Raw genomic sequence first — 22,623 nt, forward strand, 5'->3', positions numbered from 1 at the left:
CCTTCTAGCATGCCCACATCCCCCCACATCTTAGTGTCATCAGCAAATTTGAACAAGATCTTTGAATATGGCTCGCTGGCCCACTGGGTGATAAAAAGTTCATGATCTGGCCCCACATTCAAAAAGGTTGGACACCCCTTTTTGAAGATCCCATTAAGCATCTCTGGAGTGCTTAGTTTCAGTTCTCAAACTCTCCAGAGCTGACATCCTTGTTAACAGCAGTGTATGGAGATGAGAGAGAACAGACTTGATTACCTACTCATCAGTCCTATTGTCTCTCTGCAAGTTTATGTACACACAGTCGAGCCCTTACCGCTCCTAAAAGTGCAAAGTTTCAAGAAGTTAAATGATTAGAGGACGTTGGGGTAGAGTAGATCTGAGCAAGAAGTCTGGAGATAAATGCAAGGAGGGAGGGGCAATAGAAACAAAGAAGGAACATTTTCAGAACAATAATCCAGGAGTCTTGAGGGATAAGTTTCTAAGTATAATCTCTCCATTGATTTGAGATCTAGTGAGGGAATGGTATGGTAGCAGGGAAAACCTATCATAGCAGCAGGCTTGCCAGGCCGTAAGAGAGACCCTGTTTGGGAATATTTTAAAGTAGGTTATATCAAACAACAAGAATGCACCTTTTGTAGAAAACAATGATTAAATCAAGGCTTCCTGACCAGTGATTTATATTGAACTGATTCAAATCAAATCCACCCTGGATGTTACGCTGTTAACTGTTACTTCTGCACCATCTTATAGCAGTACAAGTGAGCTAAACAGACCCTGGACCAAGACTGGTTAAAGCTAGAAAGGTTTTGTTAGTGATCTCTACAGAATCATGCAACTGTAACAGTTGCAGCATAACAGCTTGTACTGGTACCCTATTATCCAGATACAGCCAAATTAAAGATGACTCTCAGATCGAGAAACAGTGACAATGGAGGTCCGCTCAACTGCTGAAAAGAATGGAAGTACTCACAGAGTTTTAAGAGAAACGTGAAGAAAATTTAAAACAATCTGTTAGGCTTATGTACTTTACCATACAAGGAGTCCTTGGACTTAGGGCAACTGGTTCCTGAAAACTGTGTCAAGTCAAAAACATCGCAACTCGGAACCAACTTTCCCATAGGAACAGTGTTATAAATGGGTGCTTGGTTCCTGAACCAAGGCCTAATACCCTATTTTTACCAAAAATAACCCAGAATTTTGTACTTAATCAATTACAGACAAGTAATAGCTACATTAATGTATTTATATTGTAAATAGCAATCACATTGCTATTTACAGCAACTGAGCATCTCGAGTCAGAGAGATGGGCAGCACGGTGGATCAGCGCAGGGAGGTGGGCGGCACAGCAAACTTGTTGGCTGGCATGGCGTCACGTTGGATTGAGCGTCATAAAGCAAAACCGACATCAGAAAGTCAAAACAGGGTGTCAATTTATAAACATCATTAGTGCCATCTGCTGTACCTTGAACACTGTAAAGTCGAGGACTGCCTGCGTTGAGACACTTCTTAAAAATGACACTAAGTAACATTTCACTTCCTTTAGAAGGTTTTAGCTTTACGATAAAACCACTTCAAATATTTTGGCAAATACTTTTTGACCTGCATTTTAATGGAACTGACACTTTCATTTCTGCATTTTAAGAACTACCGCTAGGTGCTAGACATGTCAAAACATTTGCTTTGACAAGCTGATCATTCTAACCCAGAAGAGGAAATAACAAGAGACAGCAATGCTTTAGACTCAAATGGATGTTCCCCCATCAGGTTCCAACAATAAATCAGGGAAACATTTGCAAGCTAAAGCCTTGGACAATCAATATGTCAAAACAAGCGATATTAATAGAAAATGCTTAGCTAAATGGTACCCAAATAAACATTTACAGCAAAAGATTAAACAAGTGGCACAAGAAGCCTAGATCAACATTAGGGTTTACTCAGGTCAGTTATAGTATCACTTTTTCCCCCCTAGTCTTTGAGGTTCCATTATCCGATTCCATTCTTTTGAAATAGCTTAATGAGGCAATCAACCTTGCTTGTAACCAGCAAGTCTGCAAAGGTCCCTCTTGGTACTTCCTACGGTAAAGCTCCACAGGACACACTTCAGAAGGGGATACCTTCCAAAATATCAGAACTGCAACCTGATATTTTGGTACCAGATATTTAATGCAAGTTTCTCTAGACTACAGAATTTATTATTGATTCTATGCTTTCAAATACATGTAATACACCTTAACTGTGACCCATCAGCATACTGTCAAACACCAAATCTCCACCTTCATTATCCTGCACAGATTTCCAAATTGAGTCAAGTTTTCCTGTAGCTTGTGTTATACTTTGCTGACACTTCCCTGAGTTCATGTCTCAAAGTATTTCCAAGTGTTAGACATGAAGCCACACCCACAACTTTCACAGAATGCCAATATCTGTCCCCTAATTTCTGTTTAAAGCTTAGCCAAAGGTTGTAATTGAGCTGCTCTGAAATGCCTCCCGCTGTGTTTCAGCTTGCTTAATTTGCTGCAAACGTGCTGCACAACAAAAATGTAAAAGAATCAGAATAGCTAAGAAAGCAAAACTTTTATCATTTCACCAAAAAACAGCATAGAAATACAACCCTCCTTCAAATATCACCAATGTCCCTGGCAGATGCTACACTTAAGACACAATTAGTTTCTTAACTGTATCTTAAAAACAGTAACCTGGACACATGTTCAGGGAATTAATGGTGCCACAAGAAGTTAAAACAGCCACAAAAATATTACACAAAAGATGTGTAATATTTGTGGCTGGCTTTCATTGTACCTTAAACTGACCATGTGGTAGGGTTAGGACTGCACTAGGGCCTCTAACTTGGCCTCACTGCAGTCTCTACCACCCAACAATCAGCTGACTGTTGATTAGCTCTGGGGATTGTGCTACGGCCAACTGGAGTTCTGCTGTGGCCCTGATCCAGCCAATGATCAGCTGACTGTTGGCTGGCTTTGGGGGACCACATCAGTGCCAGTCTGAACCCCAGTGCAGCCCCAGAGCCAACCCACAAATCAGCTGATCCCAAATGGGATCTGATCCCCAATCCCAAAAAATCGCACACTTTATCATGCACATGGCATGGCAAGAGCCCAAATGCTGGGATCAAGGATCAGATCCATCAATCTTTTAAATGAATGTCTATTAGCAACCAAGAGTATTCACAATGGAATAACTGACCAAAAAAAATCTATTCAAAACCCATTCACATACAGGAGCAGAGGTGAACAGAAGGTCCTATTTGATGCTGAACACTGACAAAAGAACCCTGATGACCACTGACATCATTTTTAGAGCCAATTTTTCTTTACTCCATAACGGGCAACTTATGCCTTAAAAAGGTTGGAGACCACTGCCATAAAGTTGGAGATCACCTTTGGCATTTAAAAACAACCCAAGATCCACTGTGTGCCGTTGCTCCCTTCCCCACCCCCCCGGGCCACCCAGCAGGTAAGTCTGTGGGGAGGGAAGGGGGGGAAGATCGAGACAGAGGAAGAAGAAATTTGGGGGTGCGCCTCCTCAGCAAGTAAAGTCCCACTCAGCTGGGGCCCCACTCAACTTCCCCCTGCTCCTCCCTATGGCACTATCCCTCCCCACGGGAGCCCCGATCTAGCCCCCACCTCTCCCCTCCCCCATGGACTGACCTACTGGGCTGGGGCGCACACGCGCATGCACACTGGTACTCACACCCCCACCACAGCCTCCGATCAATTCCAAGAGGCTCTGAGATCTACCTCAAGAGGCTCAGAGATCTACCGGTGGATTGAGATCCACTGGTTGGTGCCCACTGCTTTATGGGGAGATCCACTTTGTGGTATACTTAAAGTAGGCATCATCAGGAAAGGGTGGGGGGGGGGGGAAAAATACAGCTACCAAGAACTACATTCAGCAAAGAATGTGCCTGGAAAGTGTCTGGGCCCCTAATCACCACAATTTTTCCAAGCATTTCTATTTTTTCCGTTTTTGGGTTACTTGATATAAGTTTCAATAAGATAACCAAAAAAGGGGCAGAGAAGGAAGGGATACCTGGAGACGAGATATTTTGTGTGTCACTTACAATGCCTTTATTGTTCAGAAACACCAGCTTCAAATAAAGATCAAAGAGGTACAGGTGGGATGCCAGTATATGAAAACAGTAACTTCAGATGCACATGAAGTGTCACAAATCAATTCCCCTTTCCCTCAGTGGGGCCACAACACGGCATACTACCTCTGGAGATACAATTGCCAAATTACCTTATCTGGGGTCAGTATAATAGCCAGTTATAACAAAAAAGAAACAAAACAAAAAACTTGTGAAGTCTGGCTTAAAGCTCTGAAAGCCAAGAAATTCAGCATTGAAGACTGAAATCCAATCTTGAACCTGTCATACAGGATCTTCCTCAGACAGAAGGTGATTATACATTCGCTCTTTAGCATTCCAGAGCAGGTTAGGGGTAGATTCCTTTTTTTTAAAAAAAAAAAAGGATGTCAAACAAATACATTCAAAACACTGTGGTATTGCTATAAAAACGGTATTAAAAAGAAAGGATTGACTGACCTAAAGAACTTCAGAGTTTTATAGTATACATATGACACTATCGCCTAGGCAAAATCTTACCAAATATTTCACACTATAAAATTCTTAGTAAAGCAGGTGCTGTATTTACAGATATGCTACTTTCCATGTTAAATTTATTTAATTCCCCTTATTCCCCCACTCAGATATTTATGTATAAATCAAAGATATTTAGAAAATGAATGCAATTTTAAAAAGTTCAACCAGAGGAATGAAACACTTTTAAGTTAACTACTTTTAGACATTTAACCCCCCGCCCCCCAGTTATCAGCCAACTGTAACTTTAATGAGTTCTAAAACTTTACTGTTGAAGGGTAAATTAAAGCTAAGTGGTCTTTACCAAAGTCTTATTTGCAATAGAAATATATGGGTTTCAGAGAAATCGCGCAAACATTAAGCTACAGCTGCACTACTAAGTGCTGCTGTAGTCTCAGGTGCGGCATTTTCAGTATGTTAAGAGCACAAAGAAGTCTCTATTAAAAGAAATGTAGATTTCTCTTTTTGAAGAAACTGCTTTATTAGTCTTGCTGCTCGTTTGATGACTATGCATTTCTTGCTGGCAGCTGTGCAAGGAAAACAGAAGTAAGGAGCTCATTTCTGTAGCAACTAAATTCCATTTATTATTGATATAGGAGACATGTTGCTTACATTACTTTACAATGTTGACACCGAAGTTCTACCTACAGATCTATCCAGCTCTGGTTTCAGAGAACATGAACTTCAGATACTACTTTACAGCCGAACAGGCAGCATGTTAGTACATAAATATTGTCTCAATACCTAATCACACTTCTGCATGTCAGCAAGCCAAAGCTACTGCCACTCCATGGTGAAAGAAACCAGCTTACATTTAAAAAGGTAACTTTACACTTAAATGTAACCTTTTAAAGTTGAACATTTTTCCTATTTACCATTTTACATATAAAAAAAGATTTTTTTCCCCCCAACCTAGACAACTGACTAAACAATTGTAAATTGACCATTGTATTACTAGACTTGTGAGGGTACAAAAAGCGTAGGAAAGCTGTGTCCAGGTACACACAAACTAAGGGACCCTTATAGCTTCACGAAGCTGAACAAGGTCAGTTTTCCCCCCTGCTCTCCAGTTCCCCCACCACCACCTCCACATGCAAGTTATCCAAGCATAACATTTACTCTATTTTTCTCTCCCTTATATGGCAATGTGAGAATTAGCCCTTTTACTGAATCTATAAAACTTCAGAACCTCATACATGAAATGGGATTAAGTATCAAAAGCAAAAAAAAAAAACCAAACATGTAGAATTGCTAAAATCTTAACTGTTTTAAATTAAACATCCTTTTACTCCCATTTTAGCTTCCTTGTGTACAGAGGAAGTGAAAGAACAAGCCCATCAAACTATCATCACCAGAATACCCATTTTAAATTAAAAGGATTAAATAGTTTAAAATTGCAGTATATTTATAATTCGATAGGGGCCATGTTCTGGGCTAACAGGTTTCAAGTCCTTTGACTTGCATCTACGTAAACACCTCAGTTTATTCACCCGCGAATACAGTTAGTCACCTCATAAGCAAGCAGCAGTTTACACCGTTAAAATAATTTCAATAGAGATTTAAAAAAATATGACCGTAAAATGCAGGCTGCACAATATTGCTTCCCAACAGAAAAACGTGCACCTCTCTCAGCACGTTTACACATGCATTTTCTGCACAGTAACCTACTATGCAGTAAGCAGGTTTAGGCCAGTGTCTACACATGTAGGCATAAAAGCACAGTAATGCTCTATGTGGACCAACTTGGGATTAAAGTTAGTCCCAAGTCAGTCTATACACACGGTGTTACTGCGCAGTAAGGAGTCTACATGTACGCTACTGCACAGTAACTAAATCAGGCAGAAATGTGATACCTGCATGATATGCAGGTATCAAATTTACACCCAAGTCAACATAAGCTGCCATATTTACTGCTCAGTACAGGCATGCATGCGCACTGCCTGTACTGTTCAGTAATTTTTGGTTACTGCGTAGTATATGTGCATGCACAGACGCACCCACTACATGCCAATCAAAGTTTTCAATAGTTTTTCTTGTTGGAGGAAGAATATATTTTTTAAAAACTGAAGCTTTCAAAAACTGCTTTCAATAAATTCTTAGAGTTTATGCACCTCTGATTTAGTTAGTCTATAAAGGGCATCTCTACCCTGCCTTCAATAAATTCATGAAGCAACCTGTGAAAAATAACCACCTTGGGATTCTGATCTGTTCCGTTAAACTGAGGTATTAGTTAAAAGGAAAAAAAAAAAAAAAGTCATCTTTACCTTCTCACACTTATCTTATAAAACCCTAGTATGTATCCTCTGCTTTATCACCAGACTCTCAAAGACTATAAAGAGAAAGTTGGTGACTAGTTTGCCTGTGTGCTTGAAAGCTTCCAGTCATATATACTGATTTATCCCTCCTGAAGTCCTAATCAAAATCTCTTGCAACCTAATAAAGACACAAGGAAAACATCTAAAGACTATGAAGGGGAAACTGAACTGGAGTAGTGATGGCATAAATACTCAAACCCATGCAAGTTTCTGAAGGGCTCAATAAAATGCAGACACTGGTAGGAGCAGCAGCATGTGAGGATTGCTTCTGATTTCTGAACTTACACGTATGTATTGTGACACATTTCGTTTTGGAGTACATTTCCAACAACCTGACAAAGTAATCTATTGAGACTATCAATTTCATCTTTCTTTCTTTTTTCTTTTTTTAAACTAACTTAGACATGTCACATGAAGTTAATTTCACAACAAAACTTGTCAGGTCACCAAAAAGTCATGTGTTTTGGTTTTTGTCCTCCTGATCTTTAAAAGGACAAAACATACAATGTTAGGTTATTTCCATTTACCCTCTGGTTTAAGAATTTACATTGTACTCTGTCCATATTTTTAAGCTTTCCTCCAGAACCACATGAGCTAGAAACTCATTTCAAGGGAAAAAACAAAAAAAGGAAACCAAAACGTCTTAGGTGTTTACATACATATTTACATTACTCCAGGAGCTAAAACTTAAAAGCAAGCCACCTAACATTGAGAGACTAATAATAAAATTGTGAGGACTAGAAACACTCATTTAGGGGTACTGCCTGCCTAATTAAAATCTTTCCTCACATCAGGAACAACTAAAACAACTGTTACCAATATGAGAAATGAAATGTACCTGCATGAAGTGAATGTTAGCATCCCGATCCGGTGAACTGGCTCTACTCGTCCTAGTGGTACTAACAGGTATACAAGACTGCCGTTCTCCAAAGAAAGCAATCAGACTGACTGTGCTATGAAAACTGAGCTATCCTCTCTTTAGAGCTGATCCTTCCAAATCAGGGTTGAGGCATGCAACTGTGTGGCAATATAAGGAAGCTATTGGTTGTTTGGCACTTGGTTCTGAACTCTCACCATGGTTGTCAATATGGCCTTTACTTGCATTAATTTCATATACATGCACACACAGAGCTCTGAATAAGCCATGCTTACAGCATTTTTTTTTTTTATAAAAACCCATTAGTTTCATTATATCTTCAAAGTATAATGCACAAAAGAAGTTTTACTTACAATGGAAGCGTTCAGTAGCAAAAGAAAAAGAAAAAGAATGTGGCACTCATGTTAGACTAAGGGTAATTTATTCCTCTTTGTTAGGAAAATGGTTGCTAGCCCAAAATATAAACTATACATCTGCACTTACTGAAGAGTCAGAAGAAGTATCACTTGGGAAGCTGCCAAAGAGTTGGAAATGAAGAGAAGGTAAAGGCAAAGGCATTCCATAACCAGAGACCCCCTAGCAGTGGCAGTCCACGTTTTTGGCACAAGTTAGCCTGAACCCACCCCAAGTACTACTCAATTCCCTTCCCCTGCCCAATCTGCTGCTCTGCTTTCCATTCTGTGCTCTTTGTGCTGCCTCCCTAATCTTCAGCTTTGCTTTCTGCTCCCTGCCTTACCTGCCATTGTGCTGCCTGTCCCCTCCCCAGTCTTCCACGTGCCACATACAAATGCTGCCTATGTCCATTGTGGCACTTGTGCCACAGGTTGGCCACCCATGCCCTAGCATGTTAAAGGGCAGATCCAATAACTTTCAAAAGGACATTACTGAAGGTGCTGGTGTAACTGTTTAAGAAACTAAGGATCTCCTTGTGTCAGACTGTGGGGGGGGTTAGGGCATGAGAAACCTCCTCTGCAGCAGCAGAGCTTAATTGCAGTACCTGCATTTGCTGGAGAACAGGCATGGCTCCTTTAATAATCCTAAAAATTAAATCTGCGTATGGAGAAGAGAAACAGACAGAGACATAAGTAGCTTCCCACACCTGCACCAGCCGTCCAAAGCAGCTGGGCACACAGATCCGCACTCTCTTCAGGAGCTGGGCCAGGACTAGACAAGACAGCTGCAAGCTTCACCCTACTCCCCCACTCCTGTGCCCTGGGGCTCAGAGAAGTGACAGCAGCATGAGGCCCCGAAACGGGCACACGCAAACTCTCCCCACTTCTGACATGCTGCCAAAGCCTGCGCTGGCCTGGGGCTGGGTTGTTCCCGCCCTCAGTTTATATAAGGTTGCATGCGGGGAGGCAGAGAGAGAGCGAATGTGAATGTGTTACATATATGATGTACATACGGATGGTCTTTTCTAATCAATTGTGTCCGAGTTCAATATTCTTACTGTGAAAAAAGCCTCTAGATTAGCCATTTTAAAGACAGATGATCCCAGATTTTCAAAAGCTCTGGCAACATAAGCAGACCAGAAATCTCTTACCAATCCAGTGCTGGATTCTATCAAACCTATACCAAAAGGTCAGTATAATTCTGAAGTAAACTATAAAACACTTTTGGGAGAGTTTCCATTTGTGTTTTAATGCAAGAAACCTATCCAGATTTTAAAATCTCTCTGAGGTAGTGCAGATTACTGTGTCATAAAGCAAGACAAGTTGCACAGATATGTTACCACAAGGTATAGGCTTATAAACTTACTGCACCAAATCACAGAAATCCAGTCAGCTGTGCCACAGAATGAGGTAGCTTCTTGAAACACACAGCAACACTGGCTTCATGATTAAAGTGAAAAATCCTGCATTAAATTTAAACAGCACAAGTAGTTTAGGGAAGCAGAACATAATCAATTTGATTGAGACTGACCTCTCCAAGCAAATGGCAGGCAGATGGCATGTACCATGTCATAGAGAAAGTGGGTAGGAGAAGACAGCAGTCCTCACAAATGTATTAGTGTCCATCGAGTTATGCAACGAAAGAACAATAGGGATCTACAACAAAATTCTCCAAAGATGCCTTTTGTCGAATGTAATCATTTAGAACTGTAGAATTTTTTTAATCTAATATATACACCAGAAATTCAGTTTCGTAGTTTGAACTTTATTTCAGATTATATTAAAGCCTCCTGTTGGTATCTGTATTTAAATTATCCCCCAAAATCATAACTATCTTGGCCATTTTAATCCAAGTCCTTTTTTTTTTTATTTTCTATTCTGAAAAAATATAGTTTTATTATAAACATCCAACCATAATCGTACATCTGATAGAATTAAAACGCGGTTATAAGAATATACACTTTCATATAAGTTTACAGTTCTACTGCCTGTCAATAAAGCACTTCAATCTTTCAGATAAGAATCCCTTTCATAACTGCAGCTCCAAACAGGAAAAGTTGCAACATCCAAATTCATCTTCTCCAATTCAAATCTTTTAACTCAATTTCTGTAGAAAGTCAAATAAAACTTAACAGTATATTCTCTATATACAGGAATCTCAAACAAATATCTTAAAATGTCAGTATTAAAAGTATTTTTCAATTTTAAAAAAAAAGGTCAGGAAGAAATATATATTATTAAGCTATGTATAAAATACTACAGTTGTGGAACTGAAATATTATAAAAACTGCTGATAAAAAGCCACATAATCTGCTCTTCCCAGAAAACAGAACATTTTTTGTCAGCCGATTTCTGAAAGCTGTATGAGAGAGAAACTGCAAGTCATCACATTTACAGGTGCACTAAACCAGTGGTTTTGTTGTAATTACACAGCGCTTTGAACCACTGCCAGGTAAAGGAATAAAAAAAGCTAAAAATAGCAGCAAGACACATATTTCTGCATATTATAAAGTCTCCTTTTAACATATGTTTTTAAAACCAATGCCATTTTGCAGGTTTTTAATGTATTCATATAACATTTATTATGAAAAGACTACGAGAATTTAGAAAATGATGCCATTTGATTTTGATGAAGCTATGTAGTTTGATGAAGCTGAATAATAAGTTGCTAACTGGAGAATATATTACTATTTCTGTTGTTTCTTGTGAAAACAGCAAAAGCAAAAATAGTTTCAAAACTAGTTACCTTTATTTTTAGTCATTTGTAAACTGTTTATCACATTTTTCAGCAAAACCGGTCTGAACATTTTTTGTCTAAAATGTTAGACCATGCCTTTATATGGTTTTATTCAGTAACCAGGGAAAATAAAGGGAAATGGTTTAATCAAAGGAAACATGAGCACATGAAAATAAATGTTTGATGAACAGCACTTCATAAACTTTTTGGTGGGGATTATAAATAGGAAGGTGGTCTGTAACTTCATTACTGGAAAGAAACATTTGATGTACAAAAGAGACAGTCTCAATTGTTTCCTTCAAAAAAATCAAAAAAAAAAAAGTATGGCTAGATATGAATCTTGAGCATTCAGAGAAAGAACTGAGAAAGACAACATATCAACAACCTTAGGGAGCTTGAAAGTTCTTGGTTCTACCCCTGCACCATAAATTTTATAGATATTAATGCAGTAAAGTGTCATCAAATTATCTACTCTGATCTCTCATACATCACAAGTCATTACATTTTGCTCATTTAACCTTATAATCAACCCAATGACTTGGCTTAGCCTAGTATTAAAGGGTGCCAATACATGTGCTCGGATGCACTGCAATTAGAACGCATTGGAGCAAACTTGATTAATCGAGTCTAATTAGAATGCTCTAGCACTACTGCAGCCTCATGTGTATAAGTCACTGTAGGTTTAAAAATGGCCACTGGGGCGCTTTAAACCTTATCAATGAGCTTTAAAAAAAAAGTGTCCCACGGCCATTCTTAAATGCACAGGAGCTTAATACATATGACAGAGGCATTTTAATTAGAACAGCTCTCTGGGAACTGCTCTAATCAAAAAGCACCCCCCACCCACAAGCACATGCATAGGCAGCCTTAGTTCCCAGACTCAAAATGGTTGTGCCACAGACTGACATCATAGTCTCTATCATCTTCAATGCTCAAGGCCCTTCCTATGGCAGAAAATTAAATTACAGGCACAATACGCTCAAACAAACTTGACAGTCAGTTCCCATGCCAGCACTGCAAGGGAAGAGGAAAAAAACCCACAACCCACATTCTAACCCAAGGGAATATTACTGCCCAACCCCAAGTTTGAAAAATCAGTTTGCTGAGAACATTTGAGCAAGACTCAGCAGCCAGGAACTTCAGAGGATTCACTTTACGGCATCAGAACACTGCTCTAACCAGTCCAGTGTCCTATAAAGACCTGTAGAAATTCACCACTGCTTCAAAGGCAGACAAAAACCCTAGGATACATTTGGCTCATTGTGTACCAGTGACCAAATAAAGCCTTAGCTGGCCATTTCATGGAGAAACAGATAGCATCTTCATACAGTCCAAGTAATTCTTACATGCTTGCCAGGAGACAGGCAGTTAAAGTGAAACCTGCTGGATTAAGTTGTAGATCTGGCCTTTGTTCAACAAATCCATTGAGAAGGGCAAGTGTGCTGGAGGCTTTTCTGCAAGCTCCACTTTGTATACAAATCGAAAAAAAAAGTCTTTGTCACTCTTGGATCTCCTAGAATGCCTACTCTCTCTTGATTTTAAAATACTACTTAATACTTAGCATTAATCTTAGAATCTAATATTTACTGAAAAAGTATTTAAAAAGTATTAATCTTAGAATCTAATCAATGATAATTATCTCTTGTTCATCCTTCATGGGCAAAGGTGACTGCATCCAGCAGGGAAGAGGGAAAGTGTGTGTGTGTGTGGGGTGGGGGGGGAGGGAAGGGAAAAAAGATCTAGGAAAGAAACAAGGAGGGAGAGAAAAAGAAAAAGAAGACAAAAAGGAAAGAGAAAGGGGGTGGGAGGGATGGGGGGTTAGGTCGCATGGGTACATAGGTGATTTATAAACCCAATCTTTGCCTTGAACAGTCTGCTGTAGCAGAGGCAGAAAAGTGACGAGGACTGGGTACAAGAGGTTTTGGTTTCCCTGGCCACACATTTCTTCAACACCTCTGACATGCATTGCTGTTCGAAAGCCATTACTCCATTCTGGATTGCCGACCTCCAGAACGGATGGTTGCAAGCAATTTGTTCCCACAACTCCAGCTCAATGCTGAAATGTTTTAGGAACACCTTTAGTCCTTGTACTGCTTCTCTGGTGCATCACAAGAGCATACTCCATTTGACAGTTCGCCATAGATTTTCTCCAGCAGGTGCGTGTCGGGCATTCTTGAAAGGTGGCCAGCCCATCTTAGCTGCACCATTTTCAGTAGTGTGAACACTGGGGAGGGCTGATCTTCTGAGCAACTCGGTGTCCAGAATCTTGTCCTGCCACTTAGTCTTTACCATCTTTCACAGGCAGCACAGGTGGAAGTGGTTTAGATTCTTGACATGACGCTGGTAGACGGTCCAGGTTTTCGCAGACATAAGGGAGGGTCAGAAGAACATTTCGTCCACATTCTGCAGTCCCAGACTGACTTACAGAGTCTGCCAAAGGCCATGCTAGCTTTCGTTAGTCTCATGCTGACTTTTTGTCATCGATGGTATTATATTTAATACTTCTCTATTTACTGGCCTGGCTGTACCACCGTGGCTAGCCTGCTGGGCTTCCACGCCCAAAAGCCTAGGTTTAAGCCCTTTGCCTGGTATCCTCCACTCCGATTGCTGCCCGTGTCTGACAAAAGCCCTAACAAGTTTGCCACTCCTCCTCTTTGAAGGGGACCCTAAAGTAAGTTCTTTCTCCAGCTGCAGAGGGAACCATCAATGGGTGCAGGGAGGGAAGGGAGCACCTCTTGTTGCGCTCTACCCCATGAGAGAGCTGCAGGGTTGTGCCGGGCTCTTCCCAGGGGGCACATGCCCCCAAATCTGTGTGCAAGACAAGAGCAGGCTGCCACTGCAGGCTGGGGCCAACAGCAGCACCAGGCTCTTCCCAGCATTCAGCAAGGCCTGCCCCGAGCACCAGGAAGAGCCCAGTGCCGCCACTAGCCCCAGCCTGCAGCAGCAGCCTGCTGTTGTCCCGCATGCAGATCTGGGGGCATGCACCCCCGCCCAGGAAGAGCCCAGCACAGCTCCCCAGCCCACAGCCTTCCCAGGGGGCAGAGAGCAGAAAGAGGCGCGCCCTTCCCACACACCTACTAACGGTTCCCCCTGCAGCGGGCGCCAGCTGCTCCCAGGGCTGCTGCAGCAGGGGCTGGAGTGAGTGCAAACGAGCTGTGCCGCACCCCATGCCACCAGGGGCTCCACTTCTTCCCAACTCACCCCAGCCCCTGCTGCAGTGGCCCCAGGAGCAGCCAACACCAGCTGTCTGCACCATGGCACAGTGCAGCCCAGGCATGAAGGGGACACACGCAGGGCACAGTGCAGCCTAGTAGCTGCACACAGCTGGCACCGGCTGCTCCCAGGGCTGCTGCAGCCAGGGCTGGGGTGAATGGGGCCCCAGCCCCATGGCCCTTTCCCCTCCCCCCACATACTTACCTGCTTGGGCGAGGAGGTGCTATGCTCATCACATAAGAGCAAATTTACCTTGCATACAAACAAATGATGGGTCTAAAAATGCTCATCACATAAGCAAATTCGCATATACAGAACCCGCATAAATCAAGGGAAACCTGTACGTGAGTCCCTTGTTTAACCACAGACCAGAGCAAGTAGGGAGTTTGCCAAGATGTTTGCCCAGAAACTCTCTTTTTCTCACCTTCCTTCACTGCAAATTTGATGAGAGGAAGCAGGTTAGCAGGGAAAAGGGAATTTTCAGGACCAAAAAGCAGCAAACAGGGCAGCTTACAAGGGAGTTTCCTAGGGAAGGTCTGCTTGGAGAGAGGGGCAGGAAGAGGTAGTTAGGCAGCAGATTTAAGAGACCCAGAGAGATGGCTGGAGGACATCACAATTCTTGAGCCGCTGCCAGATCTTCCTCTGCTTGCACCTGTGAAGGGTCTGTCCAGGCAGGACTAACCATTCACTGTCAAGGCTTCCACGCAGGTCAGTGATCTGGCACTGGGGACTGCTGCTTGCTGGTTCCTTCCAGTAGCAGCCAGCTGGTAGAAGTGTCTGTGATGCAAGCAGTGCCTCCCGGTGGTGTCCCTCAGGGAGCAGGCATGAGAGCTACAGGAGGCGGCAGCAAGGCTCCAAAGCAGCCAGTGCTTCATCAGTTCAGTGCTGAAGGAGACCTCTAGGACCGTGGTGGAAGAACTGCCAGAGGTGGTGCTGGAGAAGGAAGAGGACATGAACTCCCAGGAAGGTGGCAGCTGGAAGCTTGTGACCTCTAGCAGCAAGCAGAAGTCTTCATCTCCACCTGCAGCAGTTTGGCTGGAGAACAGAGGTGGAATCCTAGTAAAAGAGGAAAAGGAGCACATTCTGTCAGTAGAACAGGCCAGGCTGCCCCAAGGTTGGGAAGACAGAAACCCCTGCCACCAAGAGGAAGTGACAGGTGATGGTGGCTGGCAACTCCTGTGGGGGACAGAGGCATCCATCTGCCAGCCTGACCTGTTGTTTCAGGAAGCCTGCTGCTTGCCCAGAGTCCAAATCCAAGATGTCACAGAAGGACTCATCTGGCCCTCTGCTATTACCCCAGGCTGCTCATCCATGTGGGCACCAATGATACGGCCGGGGGGAACCCCAAATAGGTCAAAAGCGACTACAGGCTCTGGATGCAAGCGTGGAGGGGACAGGGGCTCAGGTGTTCTCCTTGATCCTTCCAGACAAGGGGAACAATGTGTTCCAGCAAAAGTGAACACATCTTGCACATCAATGCACAGCTGCACAGATGGTGTCACCTGCAGGGCTTTGGATTCTTCAACCACAGGATGTTGTTCCAAAAAGGACTGCTAGGAAGAGACGGGATCCACCTGACAAAGACAGGGAGCATCTTTACAGACAGGCTTGCTAACCTAGTGAGGATGGCCTTAAACTAAGTTCGCCTGGGGGACAGAGACCAAAGCCCTGAGGTAAGTGCAAAAGCAGGTGACCTGGAGGAAGCACAAGCAGGAAGGGGCAATATGGGATGCCTTCTGATTCCTCCTTGAGAAAGCAAAGCAATCAGGTAGCTACCTCAGATATCTGTACACAAATGCACAGAGCCTAGAAAACAAATAAGAACTGCAAGTCCTTGCGCGGACAAAGAATTATGACATGACAGGAATAACAGAGACGTGATGGGAGCTGGCATGACTGAAGCACATCATGGATGGTACAAACTGTTCAGGAAGGACCGGCAGGGAGCAGGCGCTCTATATGCAAAACAGCTGTATCGCTCAGAGCTCCAGCATGAAACTGGACATAGGCCTATTGAAAGTCTCTGGATTAGGATCAGAGGAGAGAACAACAATGGTGGTGTCATGGTGGGTGTCTGCTTTACACTACCAGACAAGAAGGATGGAAATGGAGGAGGCTTTCTGCAGATGGCTAGCAGAAGTTTCCAGATCACAGGCCCTGGTTCTCATGGGGGACTTCAGTCACCCTGACATCCGCTGGGAGGACAACACAGCAGTGGGCAGGCAATCCAGGAAGTTTCTGGAGAGTGCTGGGGACAACTTCCTGGTACAAGTGGTGGAAAAGCCACCCAGGGGCCATGCTGTTCTTGACCTGTGGCTCACAAACAGGAATGAATTTGTGGGGAGCACAGAAGTAGACAGAAACGTGGGCAGCAGTAACCACAAGATGACTGAATTCAGGATCCTGAGGAAATGAAGGAAGTAGAGCAGCAGAGTAAGGACCCTGGACTTCAGAAAAGCAGACTTTGCCTCACTCAGGGAACTGAAAGGCAGGATCCCCTGCGAGGGGGAAAAAGGAGTCCAGGACAGCTGGCTGTACTGTCAAGAAGCCTTACTAAGGGTACAGGAATGAACCATCCTGATGCATAGGAAGGCTAGCATGTACGGCAGAAGACCACCTTGGCTTACCAGGGAACTCTTCAATGAGCTAAAAAGAAAAGGAAGCTCACAAGAAGTGGAAATTTAGACAAATGACTAGGGAGGAGTGTACAAGTATTGCTTGGACATGCAGGGATGAAAATCAGGAAGGCCAAAGCACAACTGGAGTTGCAGCTAGCAAGGGACATGAAAGGTAACAAAAGTTTCCACATATGTTAGCAACAAGAGGAAGGTCAGGGAAAGTATGGGTCCCTTACTGAATTCTAACTAAAATTTAGCTGCCCTTTTTTTTTTTTTTTTAATAGAAAGTATTTGACTAGTAGAGCAACTTACCCAAGAAGTACTTCATCTTCATTTGTCATTAAATCAAAATTGGTTGCCTAAAATAATATAGGTCTTAAGAATTCTTTTACATAGTAGGGAGGATTCTCTCCATTTTAAGAATCACAAGGTGACATTAAGACCTGCAATGAAAATCTATTAGCACAACCAAAAGTTTTCCCACAAGAAAGGGAGGGGAGCCAAAAAGGAATACATCAAATGCAACTATAAATCAAGTCACATATATTAGCAAGGAATATAGCAAATTGATTCACCAAAAATTTTTTAAAATGTCAAACAAACAAAGAAAACCTAAATACCAAAAATATGCAAAAGCCTACATGAAGCCTTCATGAAAAAAATACAATCTTTCTAATATGCCTTTAGGAAAGAAAACCCTTGCTCCACATACAAGCTGAGACTGTTTTAGACTCATGACTAAATCAAAGGTCCAGAGCATGTCTCAAAGGCCATTCATGCCCAGCATCTTGTCTTTTATACAAACAGGCTCCAGCTCCAGCACCTCTGGAAACTGCAACTGCAAAAGCAAAAGAAAAGCACAGAGAAAGTCCCAGTCTAAGATGCTGATTTTTGACTTAGAAAACCATAAAATCCTCTGGAATTAAGTAGTCATCACAGAGCCCAAAGCACTGAGGTCATCTCGTTTATCCCAAGAGAAGGTGCAACACTCCTTCATAACTTCTGAGGCCTAGGTCCTGTCTTTGTTCTAAGCAAGCTGATCTACTTCTTTCTTGGCTTCTAATTGGAAATATTAGTTTATTTCTCTCTCGGGATCCTTTCTGCATTTCAACTCACTCTGCAACTCCTTGCTTTCTACTTGTGTTGGATGGAGTCCCAGAGCATTAAAGACTCTCTTGGGAATAACAATAAAATTTAGGAGGAAACAGGTGGTCATGGGAGTCTTCAACCTGGTTTCTTATTGAAGACCCAGATCATTCTTGACCTAGTACAGCAAAATGAAAATAAGATAGCAGGGTCAGCTTGCCTTTATACCAGAACTTTTATTTGCTTTCCTGAAATATTTATATTTTTAATGCTTCAGATGTATTCATTCTCACAGGATTTGCCCGGTTTCCTTTTTATTACTTGAAACTTCCTGGATGTCCCGCTGTATTTCTCCTGACTAAATTAGGTGGTAGTTTCAGGGTGCAGAAGCATTCAGAGAAAGCTGCTCCTGAAGATCTTGAAGAACACCCATTAGCTTCATGTAAATAAAGAGTCTGAACTTTGTAAAGAATTGCCTTGATGGACAGCCTATGGATCAAGGCTTGAACTGCAGAACGACTTTGTGATTTCAGAATCAAAGTGAAAAAAGAATCCTTTAATGAAAATGAATGAAAACCCTCTCGTGTGACAAAGTGATATATTTTATTTAAATCACAATCTCTTCTCTGCCACTATTCTTTCCATCATTGCCCTAGTCTCACACTGTGCCAGATGATCAAAAACAATTTGGAGAATAAATAGTAGTTATCAAAAAAAATTGCAGTTGATTGTTCCAAAACTATCCATGAATTCAGACTGAATTCACCAAATAGCTTTGGCTGGACAAGAAAAAAAACCAAACTAGATAATATTTCACAATGTTGCTAAAGAGAAAGTAACAGTGCTGGTATCCTGCTTTTACTCCATAGCTCAGTGGTCACAGCAGTTATCCAGGATGCAAGGGCCATTAGCACACTGAACTTTGGCCAAAGTGTATCCATGTAACTAAAATTATTTGAAGTGATAAGACAATCTATTATTTTTGACCAATTGCTGTTTCTATTGTTTTCTTGCAGGATCCCCCAGGGCTCCATCTTGTCACCCCTCTTTAACGTGTACATGAGGCCACCTAGGGAGACTGCGCAGAGATCTGGAGTGAGCTCTACCTCTCTCTCTCATCTGACCCAGGTCTTGGCTGCACTTGGGAACTAGCATCTCCTACACACATACAGGGAGGCTGCTCCGACATGCTGTAATTACAGCGCATCAGAGCAGACTATTAATCCAGTGCTGGAGCATGGTAATTACTGTGCTCCGGCAGACTCCAGTGTCCCCGCACTGAAAAATGGTGACGGGGTGCTTTGAGCTAAAGTTCACTTGACAAGCTTTAGTTCAAAGCGCCCCACCACCATTTTTCAGCGTGGCAACACAGTGGCAGGAGCATTGCATGCATCAAATTAAAGCGTCCCCCCACCTCCCGGAGCATGTCTAAACACCCTAGATGCAGATGAACTAAGTGAAATGGAATCCGGACAAGGTAAGTGAGGGGATGATGGTAGGATTAAAATACTGATCACTGATGGGTTCAACCTCCCCTTGTCATTTAGGTGGGTGGTACTCCTGGATCCTCTGCTGCACCTGGATCTTCACTGGGCAGCAGTGGCTACAAGTACCCTTCACCAGCTCCTTTCTTTCGCACTCAGATCTGGCCACCACCATCTATGGTTCTGTCACCTCCAAATTAAACTACTGCAACATGCTCATGTGAGGCTGCTTTTGAAGCCTAGAAGAGGGAGCTGGTACAGAACAGGAGTGGCTGTTGGGAGCATCTAACTCCAATCCTCCAGTGTCTGTGCTACTGCTCTCCAAGCACAATTCAAGATGCTTGTTTGACCTATAAGGCTCTAAATAATCTGGGCCTGAGGGACTGCCTTCTCCTTTATGCCCCAGTGCAATCTTTATGGCCAACTGACAGCAACATCTTGCAAATACCCTCAATGTAGCAGGTCTGCTTGGGAAAAAACACATGAGAAGTCACTCTCAGTAGTCACCCCTCGACTCTGGAATTTCCTCCCTCTTCAGGCCCACTATAGCCTACGCCCAGGCATCTTTCAGAAGCCCTGTAAGACTTTCCTATCCAAGTAGGCATTTAGCAAACAAAGCCAGTCTCGGACACTGTTTAGTGGGTTTCTGTTCTACAGTTTCTCCTGTTCTATGAGCATTTTTCCTGTTTTGCAAGTTATTCTGATCTTCTTTCATAAGCTGCCCTGAGATTCTGTTGGGAAGGGCAGCATACAAATCAATGGTGGTAGCAACCATCGATCCTCCTGGACCATGGTGTATGCATGAGGGCCACCAAGACCTTTGATGCATATGCCTGAGCAGGATTTTTTTTTGCAGGGGTGGAAGCTGCCCAGACCATCCATCCTCCCTTTAGGCCACTGAGACAGAATCCAAAGATCAGACTGAGTCCAGATGTCTGGTGCCTCCATGGCTGTAGCTGTATAAGTGTCTGAAAATCAGGTCTCCTGTGTGGTAGACAAGGAGTCTACCACTGAACCACAGAGGACCGCATGCAAATCAAGTAAGTAAATAATAATATAGGGGGTTAAAGTTACCTGGCTTTCATCCTTGTGCCTTAAACCAACTGAAAATATAACATCTATCCTGCTATAAACAGGTGACAAATCTTATTACTAGAGAGTGTCTGACTTTCTAAAAAGGACAGCCCAACTAATGTTCTGCTGTCACAATATGGTAACAATGTCCAATGGCAACTTTTCCAAGTGCCTAATGACTGCAGTTGGGTGACTGGTTGTTCTGGGATAGGGCCTGATGATTTACTGAAAAGAAACTCTTACTATATTTTAATGTAAAGTTTTAATTTAAACATGGTTTGTCTGAATTTAAATGCAATGCATTCTATTTGCACTGGGCAAGTTTTTGCTACTTCATTCCACTTTTCCAAAATTTAAAGTACTGAAGTTAGTACAGCAAAGGGAAAAGGAAAACCCTAAACACCACTTTTATAGCTGATTTTCTGTACAGTGAGTAAGATCAATAGCTGCCCCACATAATCACTACAAATGCAAAGTTTCTGAGGTGAACTGCACAGGACATTTCTAAAGTTATTTCTTCTTAATCTTTCCAAAATCTTAATTTTAGAAGCAGCCACCTGTCTACCAACAAAAGCTCAATAAAAATCCTGTTGTGTAGCATCTATAAATAAGAAGATACTAATATAAGTGCTGGGAAGTGGGGGAGTTAAAGGAGAGAAAAATAAGCTACTTTTCATTCATGAAAAGTGTTCCAATAACATTTGGAGAATCAAAAAGTTAAGGGCAAACTAGGTGGCACATGAGGTTGACACAGTTAAAGACCAGTAGTTTCTCTAGCCAAAGACACACAAGAAAATGGTTAGCGTCGTGTCCAGCTTTCTTTAGTTCCCTAGCCAAAGTGACCAGATGACCATTTACAGTTGAACTGACTGTAGACAGCCTTCAGCAAAAGTCCAGAGCTAGGTTCAAACTTAGGCTTCTGAATGCCATAGCAGAGGGGCAGGCTGTTTAAAAGCAGCTTGCTCCCATCATCTTTCACAACAAAAACCTTATCTATAATGTCTACAAAGAACCATCTGCAAACAATGGCTAAGCAAGCAGCAAGCCAAGATCTCTGCTTTATTCATTCCAACCTGCTTAGTTCACAATGACCTTATCTCCCCAGTGCCACCTGTGACAAGCCACAATGTGTAGGCAAAACTTGCAACTCTTGGAACAGGATCTGTTTTTTTCATTCATATCAGAATATCATGAGGTGTAAATGTGGAAAAAGGCAATGGCTGATCCCTAATCCACTAAACACTACTGAAATACGAAGTAACAGAAGCAGCAAAATTAAGCTATTCAAAAATGAGCACTATTTGGTTAGAAGAAAATGGCTTACCTTTCATTTCTTTCAATGATACTACCTAAATTCTTAAAGATTTTTTATATTATACACACACGATGTATGTACACACACACACGTGTACATACACACACCATCATTTTTTAAAAGTTAATCTTTCATTATATTATATATGAAGATAAGCCTGGATCTACTCAACAGGAAGACAGCTCTTCTATCAAATATTTAACTTTCTGTGATCTTTTGTTAACTGCTGTTCAAGTTTTTCTTAAATAAAGAAGTTACTGTTATGCGAAGTTATTCTACTAAGAAAATGACTTTGGAAGTACTCACCACTAAGTCCCAGTTATTTTGTTCAAGCAATGTAATGGCTTCATCAATATTTTCAATACCGGTACATGCCTTAAGGAGAAAAAAAAAAGAAGAAAAAGTAATAAACACAGGAGAAAAAGATGATAATTTAAGAACAGAATTCAGAATTTTAATGCTTTAAAATTTAATTAAATTGGGTAGAAGTACACATAGGATACAAATCCTTCATACTCATGGAGAGAGAAGAGAGTTCTACAGCAGCATGAGTATTAACAAAATTAAAATTAGTAAGGGGAGGCTGAAATCTAACTAGACTTTGAATGGAAAAGATTACATACGGGCACTAATCTGGCTAAATCAGTATTTTTACGTTTAATCAATCAAAAATACATGAAGTCTCTAAAAAGCAATTGTAAAGAGTAAGACACTTTGAATGCTATTCCCTCCTGTCATTGCTTCTTCAGTAAAAACTGCTGGATGCTCAGAGTCTTGAAAAATAAAGCTACTGAAGCAGGAAACTACCTTTAACCTCCCCCAATCTCATACACACTTTAAAAAAATAATCCTGGCCTGCCACCCTTTCTGGATGCTTTAAATATGCCTGAATGA

The 22,623-nt window shown here is 41.9% G+C and overlaps 1 protein-coding gene across 2 annotated transcripts in view; it reads right to left on the reverse strand.

Moving 5' to 3' along the window:
- FAF1 (Fas associated factor 1) overlaps positions 1-22,623 on the reverse strand; it is a 297,443-nt gene that overhangs the window by 251,888 nt on the left and 22,932 nt on the right. For both annotated transcript variants that reach the window (XM_019531400.1, XM_019531401.1), the window contains exon 2: positions 22,036-22,104. In XM_019531400.1, coding sequence (XP_019386945.1) covers positions 22,036-22,104 — 69 coding nt within the window. The remainder of the gene's footprint in view (positions 1-22,035; positions 22,105-22,623) is intronic.

Source organism: Crocodylus porosus, unplaced genomic scaffold (genome assembly GCF_001723895.1).
Source record: "Crocodylus porosus isolate Cpor-Errol unplaced genomic scaffold, CroPor_comp1, whole genome shotgun sequence".
Lineage (NCBI taxonomy): Eukaryota > Metazoa > Chordata > Crocodylia > Crocodylidae > Crocodylus > Crocodylus porosus.